This window comes from Sitophilus oryzae, unplaced genomic scaffold, assembly GCF_002938485.1.
Source record: "Sitophilus oryzae breed Bouriz unplaced genomic scaffold, Soryzae_2.0 scaffold_1712_pilon_pilon, whole genome shotgun sequence".
Classification (NCBI taxonomy): Eukaryota; Metazoa; Arthropoda; class Insecta; order Coleoptera; family Curculionidae; genus Sitophilus; species Sitophilus oryzae.
The window spans coordinates 452,311-478,401 of NW_022146405.1; the positions used below are offsets into that span (position 1 = coordinate 452,311).

Genomic DNA, 26,091 nt, shown 5'->3' on the forward strand with positions numbered 1-26,091 from the left:
CCGGGCGGACCTCTGCTTAATAGGTCCACCGCATTGTTAATTCCGGCCGAAAAAGTAGCATTGTCCCTCACGCGCCTATGTTATGTCAGCCTAGCGGCAACATGTAAATCTCCAGCCCCAACATTTTTTATCGGCGACCGATGTGAATGAGTTTTTGGGCAGTTCGCTTCGTCTTTCTTTAAGCTAATATTCGGCTACTCCAGCGAGTAATTAACCGTGTAAAGACTGTAAAGTTGTTGTTGATTATTTATTGTTGTTTGTTAATGGTTTTTGTTGATTTAACTTGTTAATTTTTGCTGTTTGTTTTGTTGTTGTGTTTTAAAACTGTTTTGTGTGTGTGTGTATATGTGTTAAAAAATAAACCCAATTAATAACTTGGTGTGCAATTTATTGGAAACTCCCTTCAGACGGTGGACAGATGAAGATAAGAGGGATGTTTTATCTCAAGGAAGACCAACTGAATCTTTAACCATAAATTGCAAAAAAGAAATAAGAAAAAGTGGTAAATCTTATAATACTAAATTTAAGTCTTCCTGGTTTTTTTATTTTAATTGGCATAAACACGGGGATTCTGCAGAACATTTAAAATGTCAGTTAATGCTAAGAAATTAAAAAAAATCAAAATACAATTGCCGATGCTTTAGAAAAAAAAACGCGAGACTCTATACTCGTAAGCTTAATTTTAAGGAAAATGTTCGTTTAAATAGACTTTGTGTACGGGTAGTTATCCAAGCAGTCTTATATGTAAGCAAGCAAGAGTTGCCTTTTCGTAGGCACGATGAAAGGATTGACTCAATGATACAGAGGAAATTTTAAGGAGTTATTAAAGATATTAATTGAAATAAGCCCTTTGGAAATTAAACAACATTATGAAAAAATTAAAAACGTCTTTAGTGGAGATTCGAAAACCATTCAGAACGATTTTTTTTTAAACTCTAATATAAAAAAAACGTCCATATGGATCCAACTTTATGGTGGACACTGTATATAATGTTTATTATATTTAATTTAAATTTAATTATATTTTCACTGGAATGCAAAATTATGTGTTTATCGAAAACTGGTTGTATCTCTTTTTACGTAATGCGTTTTAGCCCAAACTAAATGAAAAATATTATAGGTATTAGCCTAAACAAGGGTATTAGTGTATAAATAATAACAAAAAATATTGACAAAATGGTGAACACACCAATAATTTTTCAAATAATTTAAAAAATGTTGACAAAATGGTGAATGCGCCAAAAAAAGCCGCAACTGGAAAATGTATAATATTTTTTTCAATGAATTGAATAGTAAGAAAGCGTTTATTGAAATGTAATTTAACAAAACGTATGAGTATACATATAATTGACGTACAATCTTCTATAATTATATTCTATTAGTAAAATATAAGTAAAATATAAATCTATTTTAAATAATGATTTTTTATAAATAAGAAACAACTTTCGCGAAACGCGCATTTGCCTGACGTCATCCATGATGACATCAACCTGTATTAAAAGGAATCTACCGTAAAAGGTATTTTTCTTCCGATTTGAGGATTAGGATTATCATTTTCAAGAGTAGTACAGTAGTAGTTATTACAAAGGATAAAAATATTTAAAAAATTTAAAATGATTTTCATCATAATCCTATTTTTGAATTATCTTTAAATTTATGTTTTTTCCTGGTTTTTTCTTATAATGTTTGCAACACTGTGTACTGTGTCAGTGTCATGTCACAAAATATTTTTATGTCATGTAAATGTCATTGTCAAAGTATGAATTTTTGACAACTTGACATTGGCAAATAGGTGGAAAAGAAAATAAAAGTTTTAATACATTGTTTATTTTATTGAAAAATGAGTGATTTATTTAAAAGTGCTTTCGAATATTTCAGCGGACCTATCACGAATCAAAGTGAAAACAGTTTTGTGGGGCAAGTAGTCGAAATATCCAATGTAAAGTTAAAAATTAAAAAAGTTATAGCTGAAGGTTTTGGTCTTTTGTGTATTGATTCATTATTCTTTTGCTAATTTCTCACTTTTAGGTGGTTTTGCAATTGTATATGTTGCACAGGATGTAGCTACAGGAAAAGATTATGCTTTAAAAGTAATTTTGTGTTATAACTATTCAGAACATGTATCATATTACATTTGAAAATTTTAGAGACTCCTGGCAGCTGATGAGGACACTAAAAAAAATGTTATACGTGAAATTAATATCCTTAAGAAAATTTCGGGTCACCCACACATAGTGCAATATTTATCTGCTTCATTTGTTGATAAGTCTCAAACGAATCATGGCCAGTCAGAATTTTTACTTGTTACAGAGTTATGTCCTGGTAGTTATTCCTAGTGTAATTTTGAAGCATTACTTTCATGTAAACAATTTTTAGGTGGATCCTTAGTTGATATTCTTCAGTCACGAACAACAGCTTTTAGTGCGGAGATCATTACAAAGATATTGTACCAAACATGTCGTGCAGTTGCTCATATGCATTCTCAAACACCTTCTATTATACATCGCGATTTGAAAATAGAAAATCTACTTATTAGTTCAGAAGGTACAATAAAACTCTGCGATTTTGGATCTGCTACTGTTGATGTTTTTCAACCAGATCTCACCTGGTCAGCCAACCAGCACTCTAGTTTGGAAGATACTGTATAAATTTGTGGTATTTAAAATGAAAATACTTTAATAAACTGTTTTTTTAGTTGGCACACTTTACAACACCAATGTATCGAGCACCAGAAATGGTAGATACGTGGAATAATTATTTTATTGGAGCTGCAGTTGATATTTGGGCGTTGGGTTGCATACTGTATACCTTATGTTATATGAGACATCCCTATGAAGATAGTGCAAAATTACGAATAATTAATGCAAATTATGTACTGCCACCTGATCCAAAATATGCGTGTTTTCATGATATTATTAGTATGCTATATTTAATCAAAGAATACAGAGTGACTGAAAGTTTTGAAAAAGCTCCATATCCAGTTTCTAATTTGATATTTTTACTCCACTCTTTTTACCATACACTTTTAATTTTTTTTTTTTAATTATATGTACAGGGTGGGTCAAATTCGACGCTTTTAAATGGAAACACCCTTTTCTATAGGAGATAGACGAAAACTAATATCGGTGTCTGGAGCTCAATTTTCATCAAAAACATGATGGTGAAAACCGCACATCAATATCTATTACCGTTTCGGAGTTACAGGGTGTTTAAGTATATTTTTTAAATTAATAATTTAAGAGTTATCAACAGAAAAATTGATTTTTTATTTGGGACACCCTTTATATTTTTAATTAACTGAAAAGAATTTAAAATTACCTTTCCAAAAATATAGCACACTTGATATTTTGTTATAATCCCCTTCGAAATACAGAATTTTTAAAAGTTCGCCACTTTTAAATAGTAGGCTTTGGACCCCTTATTGATGATATGCCCTTAATGGAACTCGAAAACATATTTTTCCAGCAAGACGACGCACCGCCTCTGAACGCTGAAGTTATCAGCATATTTTTGCAGTCAATTTCAAGAATAATTGAATAGCTAACCAAGATCCCGGCCGTTGGCCGTCGAGGCCGCCTGACTTAGTGCCCATGGATCTAATCCTATGGATATATTTGCGGAAGAATAAAGGTTCCTTATTCTTCTCTATAATCTAGACAAGAATTAGAAATACTTAGCAGTTATAAGAGGGTATCTTTTACCCCAGTTTCACCCGCACTGAGTTAAATGAATTCCGCGAGAAATGTTCAGAAACTGCCCCGTCTGTCCATAACAGAAGACGATCGATATGTCGAATACCTGTAGCAAAATCTCATGTCTTTGTTTGCTATTTATTTTTATTGTTATTAGATTATAGTTTAAATGTGTTGATGTTGGTTAAATATATTTTAAATTGTTATAAAATTCTGCATTTCTCATTGCAAATATTTTTTTCGTTTTAATTGATGCTCACAGCTAGAATTTTTTTGCATTACAGCTGGTGTCGTTCAAAGCCTACTTATTTAAAGCGGGCGAATTTTTATATACTCTATATCTCGAAGAGGAATCGAGCAAAATATCAAGTGTGTTGTATTTTTGGAAAGGCAATTTTAAATTCTTTTCAATAAATTAAAAATATACAGGGTGTCCCATATAAAAAATCAAATTTTCTGTTGATAATTCTTAAATTATTAATTTAAAAAAAATATACTTAAACCATTAAATTCTACGTAAAAAGGTGCTTTGGAAATGTATTCATAAAAATACAAAATTTTCCATAGCAAAAAAGTTACAGCGATTTTTTAAAAATGCATATTTTTGATAAACACCCCGTAACTCCGAAACAGTAACAGATATCCATGTGCGGTTTCACCATTATGTTTTTGATGAAAATTAAGCTCCGGACACCGATATTAGTTTTTGCCTATCTCCTATAGAAAAGGGTGTTTCCCTTCAAAAGCGTCCAATTTGACCCACCCTGTACAGTGCTTTCATTTTAATTTGTCCCACTTTTAAAAGGCTCTAAAATATTTATTTTTTGAGTTAAAAAGTTGAGTGAAAAAAGAAATTGTAGAGTTTTTCGTTAAGTTTTATGCCGTTGAGTCAAAAATTGTATAAACTGTCAAATGTCAAAATTATTAACATAATTTACTTTTTTTTAAATGGTACACCCTCATTTAATATTTAAAAATACTTTTTTTCTGATTACGAAAATATGCCACACTTGCCACCATAGTTTTCATTTTTTCAAATTGTTTGCTATTCGTAAATTGGATTTATCTCCATCTTTATTTTCCATCTCATTTTTCAATAAATTTGTTGCTTCTACAGGGTCCGGCAATAGTGCGTCCGGCATCTGTCGCTCCTAGAATAAAAAACTTCGGAATTTTGTTTAAGTGCAAACCTAAAGTATGTACTAGGATGTATTTCAGGAAAATATTTGAACTTCCATAGAGTGGCTCAAAAAAGTGTGAGTGGATCGGGATGATTTTTTAAATGGAACACCCTGTATATTATTGCATTTTTGGCTTCCTTTCAGATCACTTTACATAATCTTAAGACATGAGTAATTATATTTCGATAATTTCTGAGATATTAATAAATAAATAAAAATTATATATTTTTCAGCCTTTCTTAAAAAAATTATTAATAATAAAAGAACTGTCCTGAAATCAAAACTATATTAGATATTTACTTTAGATTGTCTGTACTTACTTTGCTATAAATATGACAATCGTAAATCATACAGGATGTTCAAAATTCTACGCCAAACTTTCTGAAATATAAAATAATTTTCCTTTGTTTTTTTAAACGGAACACCCTCCCTGTATATTGTTTTTTCAATAGATGGAGAATTAAAAAATGAACGTTTTTTGCATTTAAAGTATTTCATAATTTTTAACGGTTTCGCAGATATTCCCGGTTTTGTATTTCATATGGCATTTTCCACAGTAAATTTTTATCAAAGCCACTCAATAATGTTTCTCGCGTATTTTACCATTGAAAGCGCCATATGAAATAATACTGCGTGTATCCGGAAAACTATTAAAAATTTTGAAATACTTTAAATACAAAAAATGTTCATTGTTTAATTCTTCACCGAATAAAAAAATAATATACAGGGTGTTCCGTTTAAAAAAATTAAGAAAAAGTATTTTATATTTTTGAAAGTTTGGCGTAAAATATTGAACATCCTGTATGATTTACGATTACCATATTTATAATCAAAGTAAGAACAGATCATCTAAAGTAAATATCTAATATAGTTTTGATTTGAGAACAGTTCTTGTATTTTTAATATTTTTTTAAGAATGGTTGAAAAATATATATTTTTGATTTATTTTTTAATATCTCTAAAACTATCGAAATAGAGTTACTCATATCTTAGGATTATGTAAAATGATCTGAAAGAAAGCCAAAAATGTAATAATATACAGGGTGTTCCATTTAAAAAAAATCATCCAGATCCACTCACACTTTTTTGAGCCACCCTATAGAAGTTGAAATATTTCCCGGAAATACATCCTGGTACATACTTTAGGTCTGCACTTAACCCTTAACTGGTCCGGTAATAGATATGTAACATAAACGGTCCGGCGTAGTCTGTAGGACTACGCCTTCTAAAAAGTAAAAAAACACACAAAAACTAAAAAATAACAAATTTTTATTTCATTATACATTATATTATGTATTATTAAACTAATCTAGACAAAAATGGGTTCAATTAATATAAACTTTAAAGAAAATATAGTACAAAATAAAATAACGTACATATAAATTTGAAAAAAAAAACGTATAGGTTTTTACTAAGCTTTAGAAAATAAAACCAAATTCCTAACAGTCATTACAATATAGAAATAAGTTTTTAATACTATAATATATAAAAAAAAGTTATAAAACTAGAGTTAAAGAAAAAGGTTTTAGTTACAGTATGTGTCAAAGTTCATTGTGTTTTCCTGAACATGTTTTACACAATGGATTCGTACATTATAGACATTAAAAATAATTAACTAAGACAAAACATTGTCTTTAACTAGTATAAGAACTCTAGGATAAGAATATCTCCGTAGGCGTGTTCTGGTTATACAGGAATTGCAAGTATTCTACCAATTATAAAGCATATTTCTCGTGGAATATTTGACATTGTCAAACGCATTTGTCTGGCAGATTGTCATACTGTCACTGTCACAATCTTCATCATAATATCATTTTAAAAGAGTTTCTTCTTAACTAGAGTCTCCTAAACGCACTCTTTTCGAAGGCCCGGCTATATTTTACAAAATTTTGTCACACACAAAATCTTACACAAACGGTCCGGCGTCGTCTGAGAGACTACGACTTAAGTTATTTCTGCCAGAACTTCTAAAAAACTAATCCAGTTTGGGCATAAATATGGCTATCAGTCATTGACCGAGAGGGGAAGGATTAGCTGGAACGCCAATCGTGTGGGCGGTCCCAAAAATTAATAAGAATGAGTTAATTATTTGGCGTAGTCTGTCAGACGACGCCGCGCGCCGGACCAGTTAAGGGTTAAACAAAATTCTCAAGTTTTTTTATTCTAGGAGCTACAGATGCCCGACGCACTATTGCCGGACCCTGTAGATTTGAGTCATTTACTAAAATGTTCTGAGTTTACAAACCAGGAAATTTTCTAAATCATAATAGAACTATAACCATTACAATTCTTGGAAGCAAAATAATAAACGCGGGTAAAATTATAATTTTAATCATATTTATACGAATTTGCGCTAAACTAACGAAAAGAAAGGGCAAGTGTGGCATATTTTCATAATCAGAAAAAAAGTCTTTAAATATTTAATATTATATAGGGTGTACCATTTAAAAAAAAGTAAGTTATGTCAATAATTTTGACATTTGACAGTTTATACAATTTTTAACGGCATAAAACTTAACGAAAAACACTACAATTTCTTTTTTTACTCGACCTTTTAACTCGAAAAATAAATATTTTACAGCCTTTTAAAAATGGGACAAATTAAAATGAATGACGGTACAAGGTGATTCAAATATATTTGATATATATTTGTTCACTGAATTTGCTATAAAATTTCCATACAAACAATACCATAATGTCATAATATACAGGGTGGTCTGAACTGTATTCCGGTAACTTTGGGAGCAAATTCTGCAGATAAAAATATGAAAAAAAATTGTATAAATATATGTCCTAAAATGCTTAGTTTGGGAGATACAGGGTGTAGAAGTTTTATTTTTATTTCGATTTTTTCTAAATAATTTCTGAAACAACGTCAATATTTGGATGATAATTGGTATATGGGAGTTTTTTAACATGAAAAATTTGATTTTGAAGTTAATATGACTTCTATTTGTAGAGGGCGCCATCTACATATTTTTTAACTGCTTTGAAGAGTAGTATAACTTTTCGTCCGTACATACATGTATAGTTTTTTTACGGAAAAAAAGGTCTCTTGGTAAAAATCGCTACGAGTAACCAATCTCAAGATATTTAGAATGAAAATAGTCAATACATGTCATTATTGACAAAAAATAAACATGTTGAGCAGATAGTTATTTGACTAAAATGATAAATGTGGGAACTTTTTATTTTTTAAATTAGTCATCATTTTTACTTCAAAAAAGATGATAAAACAGTTTCTGTTGAAATTTTGGCGCAAAGACATTTCAAATTTATGATTTCAGTCTGATAACTATGTCAACATGTTTAATTTATGTCAATGATGACAGGTGTTGATGATTTAGATTCAAAATATCTCGAGAACCATTACTCGTAGCGATTTTTACCAAGAGATATTTTTTTAACAGAAAAAACGTCGTAAATATGTATTTTTTTATTCAGTAGTTTTATACAGGTACGGACGAAAAGTTATTAGTCTTCAAACTAGTTAAAACATATGTAGGTGGTGCCCTCTACAAGTAGAAGGCGTATCCAATTTTTCATTGGTGTCCCAGACACCAATTTTTATTCAAATATTGACGTTTTAGGACAGAATGGCATCGTTAAATGAAACTGAACATATCGAAATTAATTCAATCAAATTGTTTAAGTGATATTTTCAAAAGTCAATAACTCGGAAACGGTTGGTTTGAGGTACATTTGTGTGTATTTCCATTTTTGCTTAGAATTGAAGGAAGAATTAAAATATGCAGTAATATATAGGGGGTTCTATTTATAAAAATGAAACTTTTATGTGCCACAACTTTATGACCGACCCTGTATACTTAAATTTATTACTCGCTAATAGATATTTAAAAAACCTATAACTTTTGTATTTAACTTTTTGCAGTACCTCCTATATTTTACCTAATAATCGACCGTTTCCATACGCTACAGCGACCCTGTATAAAATTACATTCATTTCCGAGACAACTCTGTTGACGTTTTTTCTATCTTATGCTATTTTTAAAATGTGCTCTCCATTGCCTCCGTATTATGTAAAATATATTGGATCGAAAATCTTAATTAGGACATTTGATATTGAGCTGCCTCAGAACACAGAAACACCCTGTATACGTAGCAATATATAATATTAATTACATTTTAGAGGGTTGTTTTCAACCAAATCCTGAACAAAGATTGTCAATATCGGGTATTTTAGAGAGATTAGCAGCTATTGCAGAAACAAATTCATATGATTTGAAAGGTTCATTACCTTTTAAAACAGCATCAACAATGGATGAACAGGTAATAAAGACTAATAATTATGAAATTTACAATGTTTTATTTTATTTTTTTAAATAGGGAAAAGAAAATGTTGGAGTTAATAATTCTTCTGTAGCTACAGAAAAAGTTCCACCACCAAGACCTACTCAAAGACCGATCTCAGAACATATTTCCAATGTTCCAAAGCCTGAAAGACCACCACCACCTGTAAATATAAAGCTTAATTGTCAATTGGACACATTCAGTGTCACAAATAGAGTTCTCATCATATGGGAATTTTTTATTTATTGCTTTAGGCGAAATTTGACTTGGCGTTCGTTTTTGCTTTTGAATTGGACTAAAAATCTCATAAAAATTTTAACCGCCCATTCCCGTCAAATATTTTTTACGTGTTTACAACGTTTAAAAAATAAATGATTAAAAAATTGGATTCTTGGCCGAATTTGGAAAAACTATTATATGTCTTTTAATTTTATACCGGATGGGGCACATCATTCGCCTCGGTTAATTATACAAAAACGGAAAGATGTAGAAACAATAGTGTATTGTTTTATTAAGAGTAAAAATGACACTTTTTGTGTTGAGGCTGTACGTCGTACGTTTGTCATACGGGCGAGCCACAAAAAATCATTTTTACTCTGAATAGAACATAATTTGTTGATAATATGACTACATAGGTAGTATATTAAATTTACAAGAAAGAAACTCCAGAAAAGATCCAGTGGTTCTCAAAATTTGAGTAAAAAATATTTTTTTTTGGAAATTTTCAAAGTAAAATAACTCCATTATTTTGGACTTATTTGAAAAATCATAAAGGGAAAATATGTTTCTTTTATCAAGATCTACCACCCCTTAAAATACTTGCACTTATTTCTGGGACACCCTGTATAATATAAAGAATTTATTATATGGGTTAAATATTTTTACAAGCTTCAGTTTTTGAGATAAGGGAAATTGAAACAACTTTGATGCACGTCATCAATGACACCATGCGTTGTCTTATGGAGTTTGCTGGTGGTCGTATTATGATGTGCAACAAAGTTATTTTAATTAAATATGCATTATGCATACTCTCATAAAAAAGACTGTCAACACCCTGTACATTACTTTTCAGAATTAATTCTTGTGCTGACTTTTAATGCCGAGTAATAAACTTTACTGAGAAATTTGATTGCTTCCTTAAATGTATACAGGGGTATCAAAAATTGCTGGTCTATTTTACATATTTATTTTGCATAAAAACTTCGAATAAATTCTATTTCAAATGCAATAACCCCGTTTTTTGCAATTATTTTTTTTAAGTGTCAAATCTGACAGATACAGAAGTGCTGAAGTAAATGAGGATATCTTTTATTATACCGTTTTTAATAATATAAATAAAGTCTAATTCAAAGCAGAAACTAACAATAAGCCAATTTTACTAAGTCAACTTTCATTTAAATTGGGATATAAAATATATTACCCTATATAATGCAGACTTTATCTGTTACACTGTATACACCTTGTCATCCTAAATCGGTGTGTCTGGATTTCAACATATAAGATCATGATGGAGATACCCTAATGGAAATTCAAACATATTAAAAAGAGACAAAAACTGGGCTGATACTTTTCTTATATGCATTATTGCCGGATTTTCCACAAAAAAAAACAAATCAACTAAGAAAGTATTTCGAAAAGTATTGCGGCAAAGTTTTGGCCATTAATAAATCAACAGTTATTTAGTCCAGTTCTAGTACCGTAGTACACGGGAAACTGACGTACTGCTTGGTACAGTTTCTGAGTGGACTTGGTACGTTTGCTGCCTGTAGCCTGTGTTTTCCTCTCCCCGCTGCGGAGCTTGTAGCTATGTGGAGGATGCTGGGCACATACTACTTGACATGCGGCACTTACAAATGACGGAAGCCATCACAGGGCCTCTGGCAGGACCCGTTGTGTCTCGATATCCTTACTGAAGTGGACGAAGTGGTTGCCTCAAGACGTGGTAGATCTGTAAATGTCTATGGAGCGATAAGTATAGGTAGGAGTGGATGCATCCGTATGCCACACGGCGATTGGACGTCCACACATAGAATAGGAGAGGGGTTTAGTGGGTATTAAGCTTGATTTTCATGTATCTGTTGTCCGACGATACGATGATGATACGATATTAATTTTATTGGTTGAATTTAAAGGCTTCGATTGATTAACCGTTTCTAACCAATTGAAGTCTTTAAATTCAACCAATAAAATAAAAAATAAAATTAATATCGTATCATCGTATCGTCGGACAACGGATGCATGAAAATCAAGCTTTATGCGGTGGCCAATGCCAACTACGGGTATCGTATTGTCGCATCGAACCCCACACCTCGGCTGTAAATCGCCTTCCCTTCTCCAACAAAAAAAGCTAAGACTGGCAAGTTTAAACGTTATGTATGTAAACGGGGCTCGACACATTACAATATAGACCACTGATTTAGATTGACCAACTTCGTATCTAATACTAATCATTTTTCAGAGTAATCAGAATAATATAGTACATAATCAGAAAAGTTCTTCTGCACAACCTCAAACTTCTTCACGTCAACAAGAGCCTAAGCAAGCCGGTTTATTTTCTTCTCTTAAGGGTGGCGCCGGTAGTTTTTTAAAAAATCTCAAAGATACAAGTTCAAAAGTAATGGCCACAGTGCAGCAGTAAGTGATAATATAGGCTGTCCAACGGGAGGATCCCTGACAATGACAGTTGTGTCAAAATTCAATTTCGATTCAGAAGCAAATTGTATTTTCTGTCATTTTTTGAATGTCATCTGTCATAATCTTCCCTGACTCGTTGGATATACTTCAAGAACAATTAACATAATAGGACTGCTCATTCAGCCGAAGGTGTCTGTCATGTGCATGCGAAAACTCCTCGCGTTGTAACGTCAGTTGTAGCGCTCGACGGATTGTTTACCATTCATACGTATGAGTTAATTATTTTGTCGATTTTAATCGTGAAAAGGGTGTTTTGAAAGTTTTTCTGAGCTATGGAGTGTATAAATACTTTCATTTTGTGTTGTGGATTATGACTAAGTGCCTACGATATTGTTTATTAATTATTTTAAAGCAAAATATGGAAGCGCTCTAAAAAAGATACCTGCAAAAGGAGGTGCAGGAACTGCTGTTCTTAAAAATACATTATCCGAGTATTTAATACGATTTATAGTTAATTTTCTATACTGCAACCTATAATGTGTTTAATGAGTGTTTTGCTTTATATTTTTACTAAAATTGAACATTAAACGTTTGCAAATGTGCATAAATTGGCACTAAAGGGGTACCAAAAAGGCATAAAAAATTATTACGTAACCACATATGCAATTTTTTTACTTATTTCTAACAATGTTACTGCCTGTTAAGCTGCCTATAAGTTATTTCAAATCTTACTCCAATTATCACAATAATTGATCAAACGAACCAACCGAACATCTATGTATGTGCTTCTGGCATTAAATTAAAATAAATTACATTAGAATTAAATTAAATTAAGCAACATTGGGTCTAGTAATACATGGTACATACATGGTAACTATATTCCTTATAACAAATACTACAAATTCCACTAAGGAATACAATATCAATTCTCATATGATTTGATGATCCTACATTATCAACATTTTTAACTATCCATAATAGTACGAGAAAAGAATGATAAGGGGTTTTATTTACATAAAAAATATAATATGTAATATGGAACTATTCAATTTGATATTTTTAACATTTTTTTCAGTTTCCGCTAGCATCACCTTTTGCGGGAATTCGTTTAGACTGCTTCCATATTTTGCTTTAAAATAATTAATAAACAATACAAATACACTCTATAGCTCTGAAAAACTTTAAAAACACCTTTTTCACAATTAAAATCGACAAAAATTACACAAACGTATACACAGCCTTAATAGTAAACAATCCGTCGAGGACTACGGCTGACGTCACAACTGTCAGCTGAAGAGCGGGAAGAGGCGAACGTACGTCTTATTAGGATGAGCATGAGCAATCCTATTAGTTTACCATTCTTGGATATATTTTATGTGTTGTCTTACTTAAATAAAATAAATATCTTTTTAAGGACTATGGGAAGAACAGATCTAGACATACATTATATAACTTCAAGAATCATTGTGATGCCATGCCCCTCTGAGGGGTTAGAATCGGCTTACAAAACTAATCATATAGAAGATGTGAGGCTCTTCTTAGACTCGAGGCATCCTAACTACAGGTGATAGAAAAATGAAAATGTAAGTTTGAAATTAATTACATTGCATTTTTTAGATACTCTGTGTATAACCTAGCCAACAAGCAATCTCAGTCAAGGTTTGGGCAGGCTAGAATTGTAGATTGTTCATTTGCTTATCCCGAACATTTTAAGGCGCCACTACTTAATTCCGTATATCAGCTTTGCGAAGATATTTACCAATATATAGCAGGTAGGTTTTTTCCTATTAAAAAACAGTTAGCGAACTATTTGTTACACATAAAAAACTATTTCTTATAGGTAAAGAACTATTTTTTAGGCGTAATTTTTTTTATTTAATTTATTAGCATGGGTTTGGGATCATGTTTGATCCCTCACTCGGAGGATTTGGACTCATTGCGATACCCCTGTATTGTTGTACCAAACCTTCCTCTCATTCTTTCTTTGCGTTAAAGCACTTCCAGCTCTTTGCAAAGTTCCCAATGTCGCTGATGTTGGCTGCTGTTGCTTCCTCTAGTCTCTCCAAAAAACCTTACCCTAAAGTTTTAAAGCGTCGCGTCGGTATTACAGTGCCGGACAGTGGCACAGCAGGTGCTCTATGGTTTCTTCTTCCTCTCCACATTCTCTGCAGTAGTCGTCGTTGGAAATTTTTCAACTCACGAGGTTTACACCTGTGGGACAGTTTCGTCACTGACGACACTTACAATTATGCCTACTAGGTTCTTTTTGTGTTCTAGTAGTTGTTTTGTCTTTTGTTATCTACCAGTAGCCATAGTCTTCGAGTTGTGGCGCAGTCCTCACGGTGTTACCACGTCTCTTGCTGCTTAGCCTTGATGGCAGTTCCTATAGCTTCTTTCAGTGCGTTGATTGTCACAAGTGGTGGGTCAATTTTTATTAATTTATTACTTTTTCAACATTTCAAACTACACTTTTTCATACATATTCTTCAAATACTTCAATGAAATAGCTGTTGGTGAGAAGATTATTCTGCTGCATTTTTTACATTTTACTGATTTCCATTTTTTACAGTTTTATTGAAAAGTCTTGATTGAGCAATCTTATTTTTCATGTATGCGAATTTTGTGTATTTCTGCTAAGAATAATATGGGGGTACAAAAATCTTAAAAAGTTATTAAAAAAGAGTTATAACGATTATCCAATTTTCAGACATTTTAATATCCAAATAAAATTAACCCAGAAATATGTACGAACTGTAACCAATTCCTATTGGTTTAATTAGCGTTAATAATGTAACAATTGGCTAAAAAATGAGTTTGCTGACAGAATTGCGTAAAACTTTATGAGTTGTTTCTTTTTTAATTTTATATAGTGTACCGATTTTCAGCTATATAAATGAAAAATAAAAAAATCGTTTAATTAGCGTTAATAATGTAACAAATGGCTAAAAATGGGTTTGCTGGCAGAATTGCGTAAAACTCTATGAGTTGTTTCTTTTTTAATTTTATATAAGTGTACCGATTTTCAGTTATATAAATGAAAAATAAAAATTTGTAATTTTCATCCAATAGCAGCAGATTCTCGTGACAGGAGCAAAAATAACTGATGGTAGTTCATTTGGTTAGTCAAATATTTACCTAACGATCATATTATATTCTGTGACAATTGTTATTTTACATACAAAGTGACAGCAATCTTCATTTCCAAGCCATCTTTGGCGTTGTTCTTTTTATTGTGTGGTATACAGGGTGTCTCAATATTCCGTAGACATAGAACTCAAAAAAAAATAATCTAATATTTTGCTAAGCCCTTTAACATATCATTTTTACAAAAATCAAGAAAACCTCTACATAAATTTTAGTAGAAATAATATTATTCTCCGAGAACCTCTTAAGAACTCCTCCGACGAATGATTTTTTTTCGTACAATGGCCCTTCTAGTATTTACTACATTTTTTGTCTCTTGTACAAAATTATATAAAACATATTAATTGTAAATTGTTATGTAATCTAATAAATATAAGTGCATTTATTCTCAGGGGACAGTAGAAACGTGGTAGTAATACAGTGTACAGATGGTAAGGCTGTTTCAGCGACTCTGGTATGCGCTTTAATGATTTATGCTGGATTATATGAAGTGCCAGAGGACGCTTTACAAATGTTTGCTGTCAAAAGATGTCCCCCAGATATGAGGCCTTCAGAACTGAGGTAAAATTAAATACTTATTCAATTCATTATTTGGTTTGTATAATATAATTTTGTAGATATCTTTATTATCTAGCAGATATAGTTAGAAACCCGCCTTTGTATCCTCATTATAATCCAGTAACATTAGTTTCTCTTCAAATGCAACCTGTTCCTTTATTTACTAAAGTAAGAGATGGTTGTAGACCGTACATAGAGATTTATAGTGAAAATCGTTGTATGTTGTCTACACTTCAAGATTACGAGAGAATGAGACTTTTTAATATATCAGATGGAAAATGTTTGCTTCCTATTAGTACCACTGTTTGCGGAGATGTATGTATTATTATTTACCATGCTAGAAATGTTTTTGGCGGAGTTATGACTCAAGGTAAAGCAACCGGAATCAAAATTTGCCAAATTCAATTTCATACGGGCTACATACCAGAGGAAGAAACGTCAATCAGGTTTTCAAAATCAGACCTGGACGAGTTGTCCGATGGCCAAGATCATTTTCAACAAAGCTTTACAATAACCTTAAATATTTTTGTGACTGATACTGAAAAAAGACCCTCTCAGCCAGCGCCATGGCAGACCGATCAAACCGATCGTAGTATGGATACTTTATTTACTTCACAAATAGAGAAAGATGAAACGATAGATAATTTTAAAAGCAAACCAAGCAGAAAACCTGTCCAACGTCCTCCTAGACCTGAGAGACCCATAGCAGAACCTGGTTTTGCTTCTTCACCTAGTCATCCAGAAGTTAAAGACGTCCCGCAAAAAGAGAATCTAAAATATGACATAGATATCATTGAGACGGAATCAAACATCAAAATAATTGAGGAAGAAGTAGACTTACTTAACTTAAATACTAAACCTTCTACAACAGAGAATGTTATTAAACACTCAGCAAGTTCGAATTTTGATCTCCTTAGCGGTTTAGGCATGTTGTAATGTTTTTTTATGATATTTTTTTCTTAAAGGATGTGTTTTAGATGATAGCCGATTAAATGATTTTTCAACATTCAACACGAATCAATCGAATAACAATAACAAGCCTACTAAATCTAGTACCAAAAGTGAGACGTTTGATCCTTTTGGGTCTTTAGGAGCTGCCCAAGATAGCACAAACCTTTTAGGTAATTGGAATGGATTTTCAAGTGCTAGTCCGCAATCATCAAATAATAATAAACAAACAACTGGAACGTCAGTTTCACAAGATAATTTGCGACAGAATGACGATTTCTTTGCCGATTTTGGTAAGTCCGTTATGTTTATATTCAAATTTATACAAAATATTTTAATTTATTTAGGAAATTTGACTGACGCTACATCCAGTTTACATAATGTTACTTCTCAAACATCTCTTGCGTCGGGTAGTGGTAATAGAACTCCAAATGAGGCTCCCAATACTCCTTATAATCAGTCAGCTTCCACAACACCGCAACATCATAACAAGTCAACTGGAGCTCCAGATTATAACAGGTAATTTATTATGCAGGGTGAGTTTTCTACGATGTTCTCTATGGGTATCTCGGCAACTACTGGAGATAGAGGGTCGGTTAAATGGGGAAAGAATTGCAGTTTTGTAGGGTCATAAATACGCGCTTTTCATATTTTTGAAAAAGTTCATGTCTTACTAGATATTTCGAAAAAAAAACTTCGGCTGTTTAAATAAAAAAATAATATCACTACATACACTTTGAATTATTTTAAAAAATGTTTAAAAATCCGCCATTGTTTTGAGTACATAAATGCCTCTTTTTAAAAGTAAATTACCTACTAGCTTTTCTCACAGAACGACTGGTTGGACTTTGTTAAACTTCTCCTGTACTGCCTCTTCGAGTGCCTCTCTTAATTCTTCTTTTGTAAACCTTGTTGTTAACCAAACCGCTTAAAAAAATCTAAAATGGATAGGTCAGGTGATCGAGGAGGCCCATGCCATGGCCAACAATGGTTTCCTTTAAAAAAAAAACATAATATTGTTACGTTTTTCATCGGTTCCGTGTGGATAGAAAGTCTAATTTATTTAAACACAATTTATTTTACACTAAGTAACAAACAACAACGCTAAAACTACTTAAAGAACTATTTATAACTATATTTACAAACTTATTTATCTACCGTATTTCCGTATTTATTTAGAGCAAAAGCAAGTAGCCGCGACCATAGCACACTGTAGTTTATTATCGTCTGTCCCTTGCGCACCGGCCTCGGTATATATATATATATATATACGCGTGCGACGGAGAATGCTCTGGGCGGTGGTGGAAATTCTTAGCCACTGTGTTCTCGAATTTCTAGGCTCTTCTAGGTCATATTAAAGCGGGACTGGTTTCGCAACAATATGTTTGTGTATCATATGTCAAAAATGATGGCTTTAGAAAAAAACGGAGAACACAGTTTCATTAAGGATGTTATTATCTACAACTTTTATCTGAAAACTGTTTGTCTAAAATAGATTATAATGAAATTAGGGACAATTTTTAAAAAAGAACTTTTTCAAAAATCCGAAAGGCGCATATGTTTTCTATGATGTTCTTTATTGATATATAGGAAACTACTGGAGACAGAGAGTCGGTTAAATGGGGAAAGAATTTCAGTTTTGTAGGGTCATAAATATGCGCCTTTACCATATCGGCAAGAGACAATTTTGGGTCGGTATTTAGATTTCCAGAAGTGAATCGCTATGGCACTCTTCTAATTAGGAGAGAGAAAAGTGATAAGTGTTATACAGGGTGAATTTTAAATAAGTGCAAATATTTTAGGGGTAGTATATTTCGACCCCAGAAACACAATTATGAGTTCTTTTTCGCGAAATTTTTTTTTTGAAAATTTGGAATTTTTTGAAAACCAGTGGTTCTCAAAATTTTAGCAAAAAATTATTTTTTTGGAAATTTTCAGTAAAATATCTCGTTTATTTTAGATTTATGTGAAAAACGGTAAAGAGGAAATATGTTTCTTTTGTCGAGATCTACCAGCCCTGAAAATATTTGCACTTATTTAAGACTCACCTTGTATAACCATTTAATCTGATGCGATTTTAGGCGCCTGGGAAAATACTTGCTTTTTTTCTTTGTTCAATACATCTCATTGTACTGAGCTTTTTGAATGGAAACTCTTCGTACACACGAAAATGGGTACCCAAAGCCAGACCTTGTCGACACTGTCTATCTCATATATAACAACTAATATGGGGGTATTCCCTAATCCCACTTTCAAATGACATATTTCAAAACATTTGTTTTCCTATTGGGCTGAATTGATTTCGCGTAAACTTATTTCTGACTGCTCAGTAATAAAAAAATCTATTAATCTATTTGTTGCAAAGTTTTTGGTTATTGATACAATAAATATATTTTTAGGGTACATTTTGAACCGTTGAGCAGCAAATCAAATTCCAATAAAGAAGATCCCAATGTAAAACCAAAAAGTGACGACATTTTTGGCGATCTGCTAGGTTCGCAAGGTTATTCCTTTACAGCTAAGAAAGATAACATGCCTAGAACGATAAATGCAATGAGAAAAGAAGAAATGGCTGTTTATATGGATCCCGAAAAATTAAAAGTTATGGAATGGGTAAATATACAATATATTCTGGGTTTCAAATCTATATAGTGATGTGTGTTGACAGAAAGAAGGAAAAAAGAACAATATTAGAGCTTTGTTGTGCTCAATGCATACTATTCTATGGGATGGCACTAAATGGAATAAATGTGAAATGCATCAACTAGTCTCGAGTACCGATGTGAAGAAAGCGTACAGGAAAGCGTGTCTTGCAGTTCACCCTGATAAGGTAACATAATATTTTTGTATTTACTAAAGATTGCTCATAAAAATATTAAATTTGAGAAAAGAAATATTTTACTATCAACCAGGCCAAGGCATTCGACACGGTGGATCATGGAAAATTAATAGAAATCCTTGAGAATTCTGGTATACGAGGCACATCTCTCAAACTGTTTAAAAGTTATTTATGTGACCTCACAACCAAAGCGTAAAAATTGGTGAAACTACAAGTGCAGAGACTGAGGTTGAATACGGGGTTCCACAGGGAACCGTTTTGGGCCCGATATTGTTTATACTTTATATAAATAATGTGTTCAACATCGTCTCTTCTGGGGAACTATTATATTTTGCTGATGATTCTGCAATAATCTACAGAGGAAAAAGTTGGAAAACACTTAAAAGAATTGTCGAAATTGATCTTCAAAAAATTTTTCAATGGTACAGTAACCATATCCTTACCATTAACTTTGAGAAAACTTATTTCATGCCCTATGGGTGTTACCGCGACTCCCTTCCAGAGTATAATGAAATCTTCATTCAAATAAACGCAACTACTACTATCTCAATAAAATCCAAGTCTAAAATAAAGTACTTAGGCGTCATGTTAGACTCTCATCTAAAGTGGAATGAGCATACCAACTATATTTCAAAGAATTAAAATATTATTTTGACATTCCCTATTTAAAGACACTTTATCTAGCGCTTGTGCAGCCACATTTAACATATGGCATAATAGTTTGGGGTGGTGTACTTGATGTTCATGTTAAAGTATTAGAGAATATTCAAAAATGGATACTAAAAGTTATATATAACAAAAACCGATTATATCCAACTGATTTATTGTTTGAAGAATCCAAAATTTTTGACATAAGACAACTATACGTGCAAAGTATAGCCCTAAGGCAATACAAGAAAAAAGACACCCTTGAATCCATCCAACATGAGCATTACACCAGACAAAAAACTCTAACAGGTACTCTCCCGAAGATCAATACCTCATTAGCACAAAGATATTTTACATATATTAGTTCAAACTTACACAATGAGCTACCACCTAGTATAAAAACTCTAAATTCTATTAATCTATTCAAATCAAGATTAAAAATATGGCTACTAAATCAGGGAAGAAAGAAAATCAATGCCCTTACGAATAAAAAGTATGGATAATTAATATCTACACTTTTTTCTAAAAATAAATTATTTAAGTAAAAAAAGCAATTTAAAAAGTCTTATAATTAAGTGAATAAAACAGAAATAATTATAACCCAATTCAGATCCTATTCCCGAACATGACTTTATTCCTGGCTAGAAATAAAAAATCTTATTTTAACACAAAAATCCTGATCTAGAAAAAAAAATTAACTTTGTCATTTCTTTATCCCCCTTATCTGTTTGTATACTTGTTTATTTTCTTCATTGCTAAATGGAAATAGTTTTCTCACCGACAAGATTTATTTCTTTGGTGAGCAACTTAGTTTATTTATCAAATTAGAAAATGTATAACTAAGGAATAGCTTTATTTATTTTTATTTTCTTATTTTTCAGGAACTTTAGTTTTATTTTTTTACTTACTTTTTTTTGATAAATAAACTTTACTTTACTTTACTTTACAACACGTTCTATGATTAAGCCGATTTTGATCGCTGATCTTATTAAGTCGGGGTGAGAGAAATGTGACGGTGTACTGTTGCGGCGTTGCCACATTTCGCCGGTACGCCTTTCCCTATCAAGTAAAATCACGATCGTAAACCGCTTATTTTTAAAAGATTTTTTTTTTAAAACGTAACTAGATAAAAAACAGAATAGAAGCTATGAATTCAAGGGGCCTTCAGGAAGAAGGCTGGACAGACAGAAATCTGTGGAAGTTGAGAAGCGGGAGACGAAGAATATCGTAAATATCCGCAATATATGTATATATAACTAGATAAAATAATTAGATATATTTCTAAGCATCTGAAATGGAATTAAATATGAAATGGAATATCGTTAGGGTGTCCATTTTTTTATAACGAGAAAACGTCAGTAATCGCCATAATTTGAAAACTCAACTTTTTAACAGATAACACGCGATAACTCAAGAACGATGTTTAAATAAGAAAAATTCGATAGCTTGTTTTTTTTTCATTTAAAATTTTAAAAAATACTTTTAGTGCATAGCAATTTTTAGCAATCGTCTAACTTTTTTATTTATAAAGATTTTCACATACTGTCTGCGAAGAAAATAAGCAGAAATATTGCGAAAGTTTTTGAAGAAAACTACAATTAATAATGTCTAATGGATTTCGAGATATCGATTTTTGAATTCAGAGTTCTAATAGCGCGACCACTGTCAAACACCAACTCAATTCCACTTAGTTGTACCAAAAGAGCAAGTGTTTCTAACTGGCAGTTAAAAATTTACAAGCTATAGGGAAAATTACAACGACTCAACTATAAGTAAACAAGTAGACAAAGTATCGCTAGCCGTAATTAAATCGTGAAGCTGAACGCGTGATGTACACCCATCCCTAGAACTTTAAGTACTGATTGGGTATTGGGTCGATCGGTCGACCGCAACGAATCAAAAAAAAATGAAAGAAATTTATCCCCTTCCACGTCTCTTAGCAATGTGCACAGTTTCTCGGTTTATTTGATACGTTTGGCGACGTTCTCTCTTTGTTCAGAACATTATAAACGCAGTGTACTCTTCTTACATACGGATATTTCGTCCCAAAACTAACCTTTGTCGGGCCTTAGTATAGTCTTACAACAATCGTTTAACGTTACGTTGTAGTTATTTATCTAATATTCGTTTTATGTGGGGATGTATCGGAGATCAGTTCATTTTATTTAGAAAATTTCAAGTACGTTCCGAAATAATCGAGCGCGTTCCGATTTTATTAATTTCAAATATGTTTATGTGATATTTTTTGTTGATTTGCTCTTTTAGTTTCTGTGATATCTATTATTTTTATTTATTTTTTCTTAATTTATCTCAGTTAACACTCTCTCATACAATTCTGTTAGTTCAGGTTGTGGTTCAGGATAGTACCCCTGTGTGTCTCTATATAATTTACATTTACTATCGGGGAGGTATTTTTTTTTTATTTCTGAGTACATGTAAGACATTTCAATTTTTGATAAATGTTTAATGGTCTAATTGTTTAAATTCTGTGTGGGTAGGACACAGAAGACATTTCGATTTTTGAGAATTATTCCATTATTGTACTTATATTGTATTGTAACCCAGTTTTTTGAATCCCCGTAGAACGAAAAAGTACAATAAGAATAGCCAAAATTTTAAATGAATTCTGTTACTATAGAAAATATCATCAGTGAAACGTGATAACCTGCTAACTCCATTTTTGATTTTAAGTAAATAATACGTTTAATACATCGTTTTTACGTAATTCTTTTAACGAAATGTTGAGTTTGATTGTTCCCCAACAAATATTATTGGTATCCTTTTATCATATTAACGCATGAATATACTTGTTACATGTGTACATATTTTTTTGTACGGTTTCTTTTCTCTCCTCTAAAATTAGGAATAATGGAGTTATCAGTTTATCACATTTCACCGACGATATAATCACTGATTTAAATTATAATTTTGTTACAGCAAGTCGGAACCGAAAATGAAAATCTCGCAAAACTCATATTCATGGAACTTAACAATGCTTGGAGTGACTTTGAAAATGATAAGTCCCAACAGAATATGTTTAATAGTTAAAGTTTATCGAACTTGTTATGTAGTCATTCCATTCGACATTACTTTAGGTTTAAAGTGCTTGCAAAAAAACATTATAATGTATTTTAGAGCCAAAGGTCGTGATTCTTTTGAAAGTTACTAATTCGTTTTTAATTTTTAACATTTGGTACTTACATAGTTTTATGTATAATAATGTAATATAGAACTTTTATTTGAAAAGAAATCACAATCTAGGTTCTAGGTGATAGTAGGGATTTAAGAAGCAATGTTTTCGTTAACTATAGATGTATTTACACAGACATGTACAGGGTAGTTCATCCAAGTGACGAACTCAATTTATTTTTTTTAGAAATTATGTAAATAATTTTAAATTTATTTCATTAAACTTTGAAGGTTATTTGTTACTACTAGCTTTTACGTCCCACTAGTCAACTTGCATACCCAACAATGTTGCCGTTTGCTGTCCCTTAATTTCGCAGTTCTGCCCGCATATGAACGATAATCGATCGGGTATTTCACGTGCATTCTAAACAAAAAAAACTTACCCCTGATACAAAACAAAGCAATCAAATCACGCGTACGGCGTGTTTTATTTCTATTACATATTTACAGGTATTTTTAAAAAATAAAAACAGCTCTAAAAAAATAAAAAAGTTGTATACTTGTGGGACACGAACCTGGGACCTCTCGATCCTGAAGCCACGGCCTCACCAATGAATCCACAGCTGCTTGCGAAATTGGCTATAGCTAGGCTTTAGGGTTGATTCTCACTATACCTTCCGTTTCCATTCCATACCCGTTCCGTATTTTTTATTGTATTGACAATATACGTAAGCTTCCGTTCCGTATCAGTTCCATACTTTTTATTGTACAATTTATGTCATTACGAAAGTTTTATTTTAAAAATTTGTATCTTTTGAAAAAGGTAAAATTAACCAAAATTTTAACAGAGCTGGTACAAATGTAAGAACCTGACAACACTGTTTCCGATACGCTTCAGTCCGTCCGCCAAAAAAATGTATGGAAGGGAAGGATATGGAACGGAAGGGAAACGGAACGGATAGTGTACATTGTCCTATTCATTTACATGATATAATATTTTATGTAAACGGAAGGGAAACGGAAGGGAGCTGATATGGAAGGTATAGTGAGAATCAACCTTCCCTTTCCGCCGTTCTTAAAACCGTTTATAAAATAAGGCGACAGCAAACGGCAACATTGGTGGGTATGCCAGTTGACTAGTGGGACGTAGAAACTATTTTTGTTTCTGGTGGTCAGACTTGCACTGTTAGATTTTTTAAAGAAATTAAACGTGATAATTCACCAAGGTAATATAACTTTAATTTAAAAATATTTTTCTTTCTCAATATTATTATAGAAATAATATTTGCGAAGAGCTCTTGGATGAATTATCGTAATAGAGGGTGTTGTTTAAGTTAAAACGCAAATAAATGAATTTTAATTTAAATGTACAGGGTGTCCCAATATTCCGTGGGCATGGAACTATTGCGTATTTTTGGAATCAAAATAAGTTCATTGGACGCAATTTACCTCTATATAAAAGTGTTTTGTTTGTCCGCTAGAGGGCATCAAACTTTAAAAAAGTAAACACATTTTTTAAGATATTTCAGGAACCTTTAGTCCGATTTGAATGAGATATGGGGTGCCTATGTTTTGCTAAGTGCTTTAACATTTGACTTTTACAAAAATCAAGAAAAATACGGGAAGAGTGAAAACTACTACCACTCCTACATAAATTTTACTATAAATATTTTCCAACTGAACCGACGACCGATTTATTTTTCTGAAATGGTCTCTCTAGTATTTACTAAATTGTTTGTCTCTTGTAAAAAAGCCACATCGCACACTTTTTCAGGAAAAAATTTTTGGAGAATTTATTTTTCCAAAGCAAACCTACAAAATATACAGCGAGTTGCACTATTCCGTGGACATAGAACAAGTGAGTATTTTTTGAATCAAAAAAGTTCATTGGACACAATTTACCTCTATATAAAAGTGCTTCGTTTGTCCGTTAGAGGACATCACAAAAAATATACTAGAAGGTTAATTAATTTAAAATTTATTAATTTTCTTAAGCTTATTGTCAAATATAATTTGTGGTACTAACATTAAATTACATGTCTTCGCTAACTAGATTATTAGATCATTAATAGATTTTATTCGCCTCTATAGCAAAAAACATTTTTTGAAAGTCACCTTCGGAAAAATATTTTTTTCCTCAAAAAGTATGCACTGTGGCGTTTTTTTTTGGCAAGAGATAAAAAATGTAGTAAATACTATAAGGACCATTTTACAAAAAAAATCAGTTGTCGGTTGAGTTGGAAAATATTTATAATAACATTTATGTAGGGGTGGGGGTAGTTTTCACCCTTTTCGTACTTTTCCTTGATTTTTGTGAAAGACAACGGTCCAATTCCTTCAAGTTCTTTGTTCCTACTACTCTAGTGGCGGAAATCTAACTGTTACGCTCGGTGGGCTCTGACTCGGTTGGCTAGATCTTGCCACGCCCACTCGGTGCCCACTGAGCGAGTATATAAACGCTCAAATTGTAGATTATAGTTTAGTTTTTAATCATCTGCTGATGATGCTAACATGGTTAGCGAAACGCGCGCCCTGTGTAAAAGTAAAAGTGTTTTGGTGTATTGTGGTGATTTAATGTTTTAAAACATACACACCCAAAATCTCAATCAAATCGGGTTAACGGTTCTTAAAATATCTGAAAAAATGTTTTAATGTTTGATACCCTCTAACGGACAAACAAAGCATTTTTGTATAGAGGTAAAGTGTGTCCAATGAACTTATTTTGATTCCAAAAATTCGACGCATGAATTTTGCAGCTCGAGACGAAGTCGAGAGCTGCAATCATGCTGAGTGCAACAAAATAATATGTCTTTTGCACATGTTGCACACAACATTTTTTCTACCATCGAATTGGAATTCTTATTCAAATGTTTATTAAAAAAAAATTACAGTAATTTACGGAATAATATTACCACTCACAATGACACTATATGTCGCAGTTTGAAAAATTCATTAAGGTAATTGATGACAAACTTCATTTCCAGTGGAGGTCTCGGGTTCTTATTCT

At 32.0% G+C, this 26,091-nt stretch overlaps 1 protein-coding gene across 1 annotated transcript; it reads left to right on the forward strand.

Annotated features, from left to right (window-relative positions):
• The first annotated feature begins 1,737 nt into the window (after positions 1-1,737).
• Positions 1,738-23,828, forward strand: LOC115881292 (cyclin-G-associated kinase). Its single transcript, XM_030898718.1, has 17 exons — positions 1,738-1,973; positions 2,029-2,090; positions 2,148-2,322; positions 2,377-2,642; positions 2,696-2,918; positions 9,024-9,163; positions 9,221-9,349; positions 11,643-11,818; positions 13,233-13,382; positions 13,436-13,590; positions 15,355-15,523; positions 15,580-16,445; positions 16,498-16,761; positions 16,816-16,987; positions 18,868-19,081; positions 19,137-19,298; positions 22,893-23,828. Exons 1-17 carry the CDS (start codon positions 1,841-1,843, stop codon positions 23,001-23,003), a joined length of 3,567 nt encoding a protein of 1,188 aa, XP_030754578.1. The 5' UTR covers positions 1,738-1,840; the 3' UTR covers positions 23,004-23,828.
• Positions 23,829-26,091: the final 2,263 nt, after the last annotated feature.

What these genes read in the sequence shown, in the direction of transcription:
- LOC115881292 (XM_030898718.1), top strand. Translation starts at nt 1,841, where the DNA reads ATGAGTGATTTATTTAAAAGTGCTTTCGAATATTTCAGCGGACCTATC. An exon ending in TCGAGGCATCCTAACTACAG is followed by an intron (nt 13,383 to 13,435) that starts GTGATAGAAAAA and finishes TGCATTTTTTAG; the next exon opens with ATACTCTGTGTATAACCTAG. An exon ending in TTGCAGTTCACCCTGATAAG is followed by an intron (nt 19,299 to 22,892) that starts GTAACATAATAT and finishes ATTTTGTTACAG; the next exon opens with CAAGTCGGAACCGAAAATGA.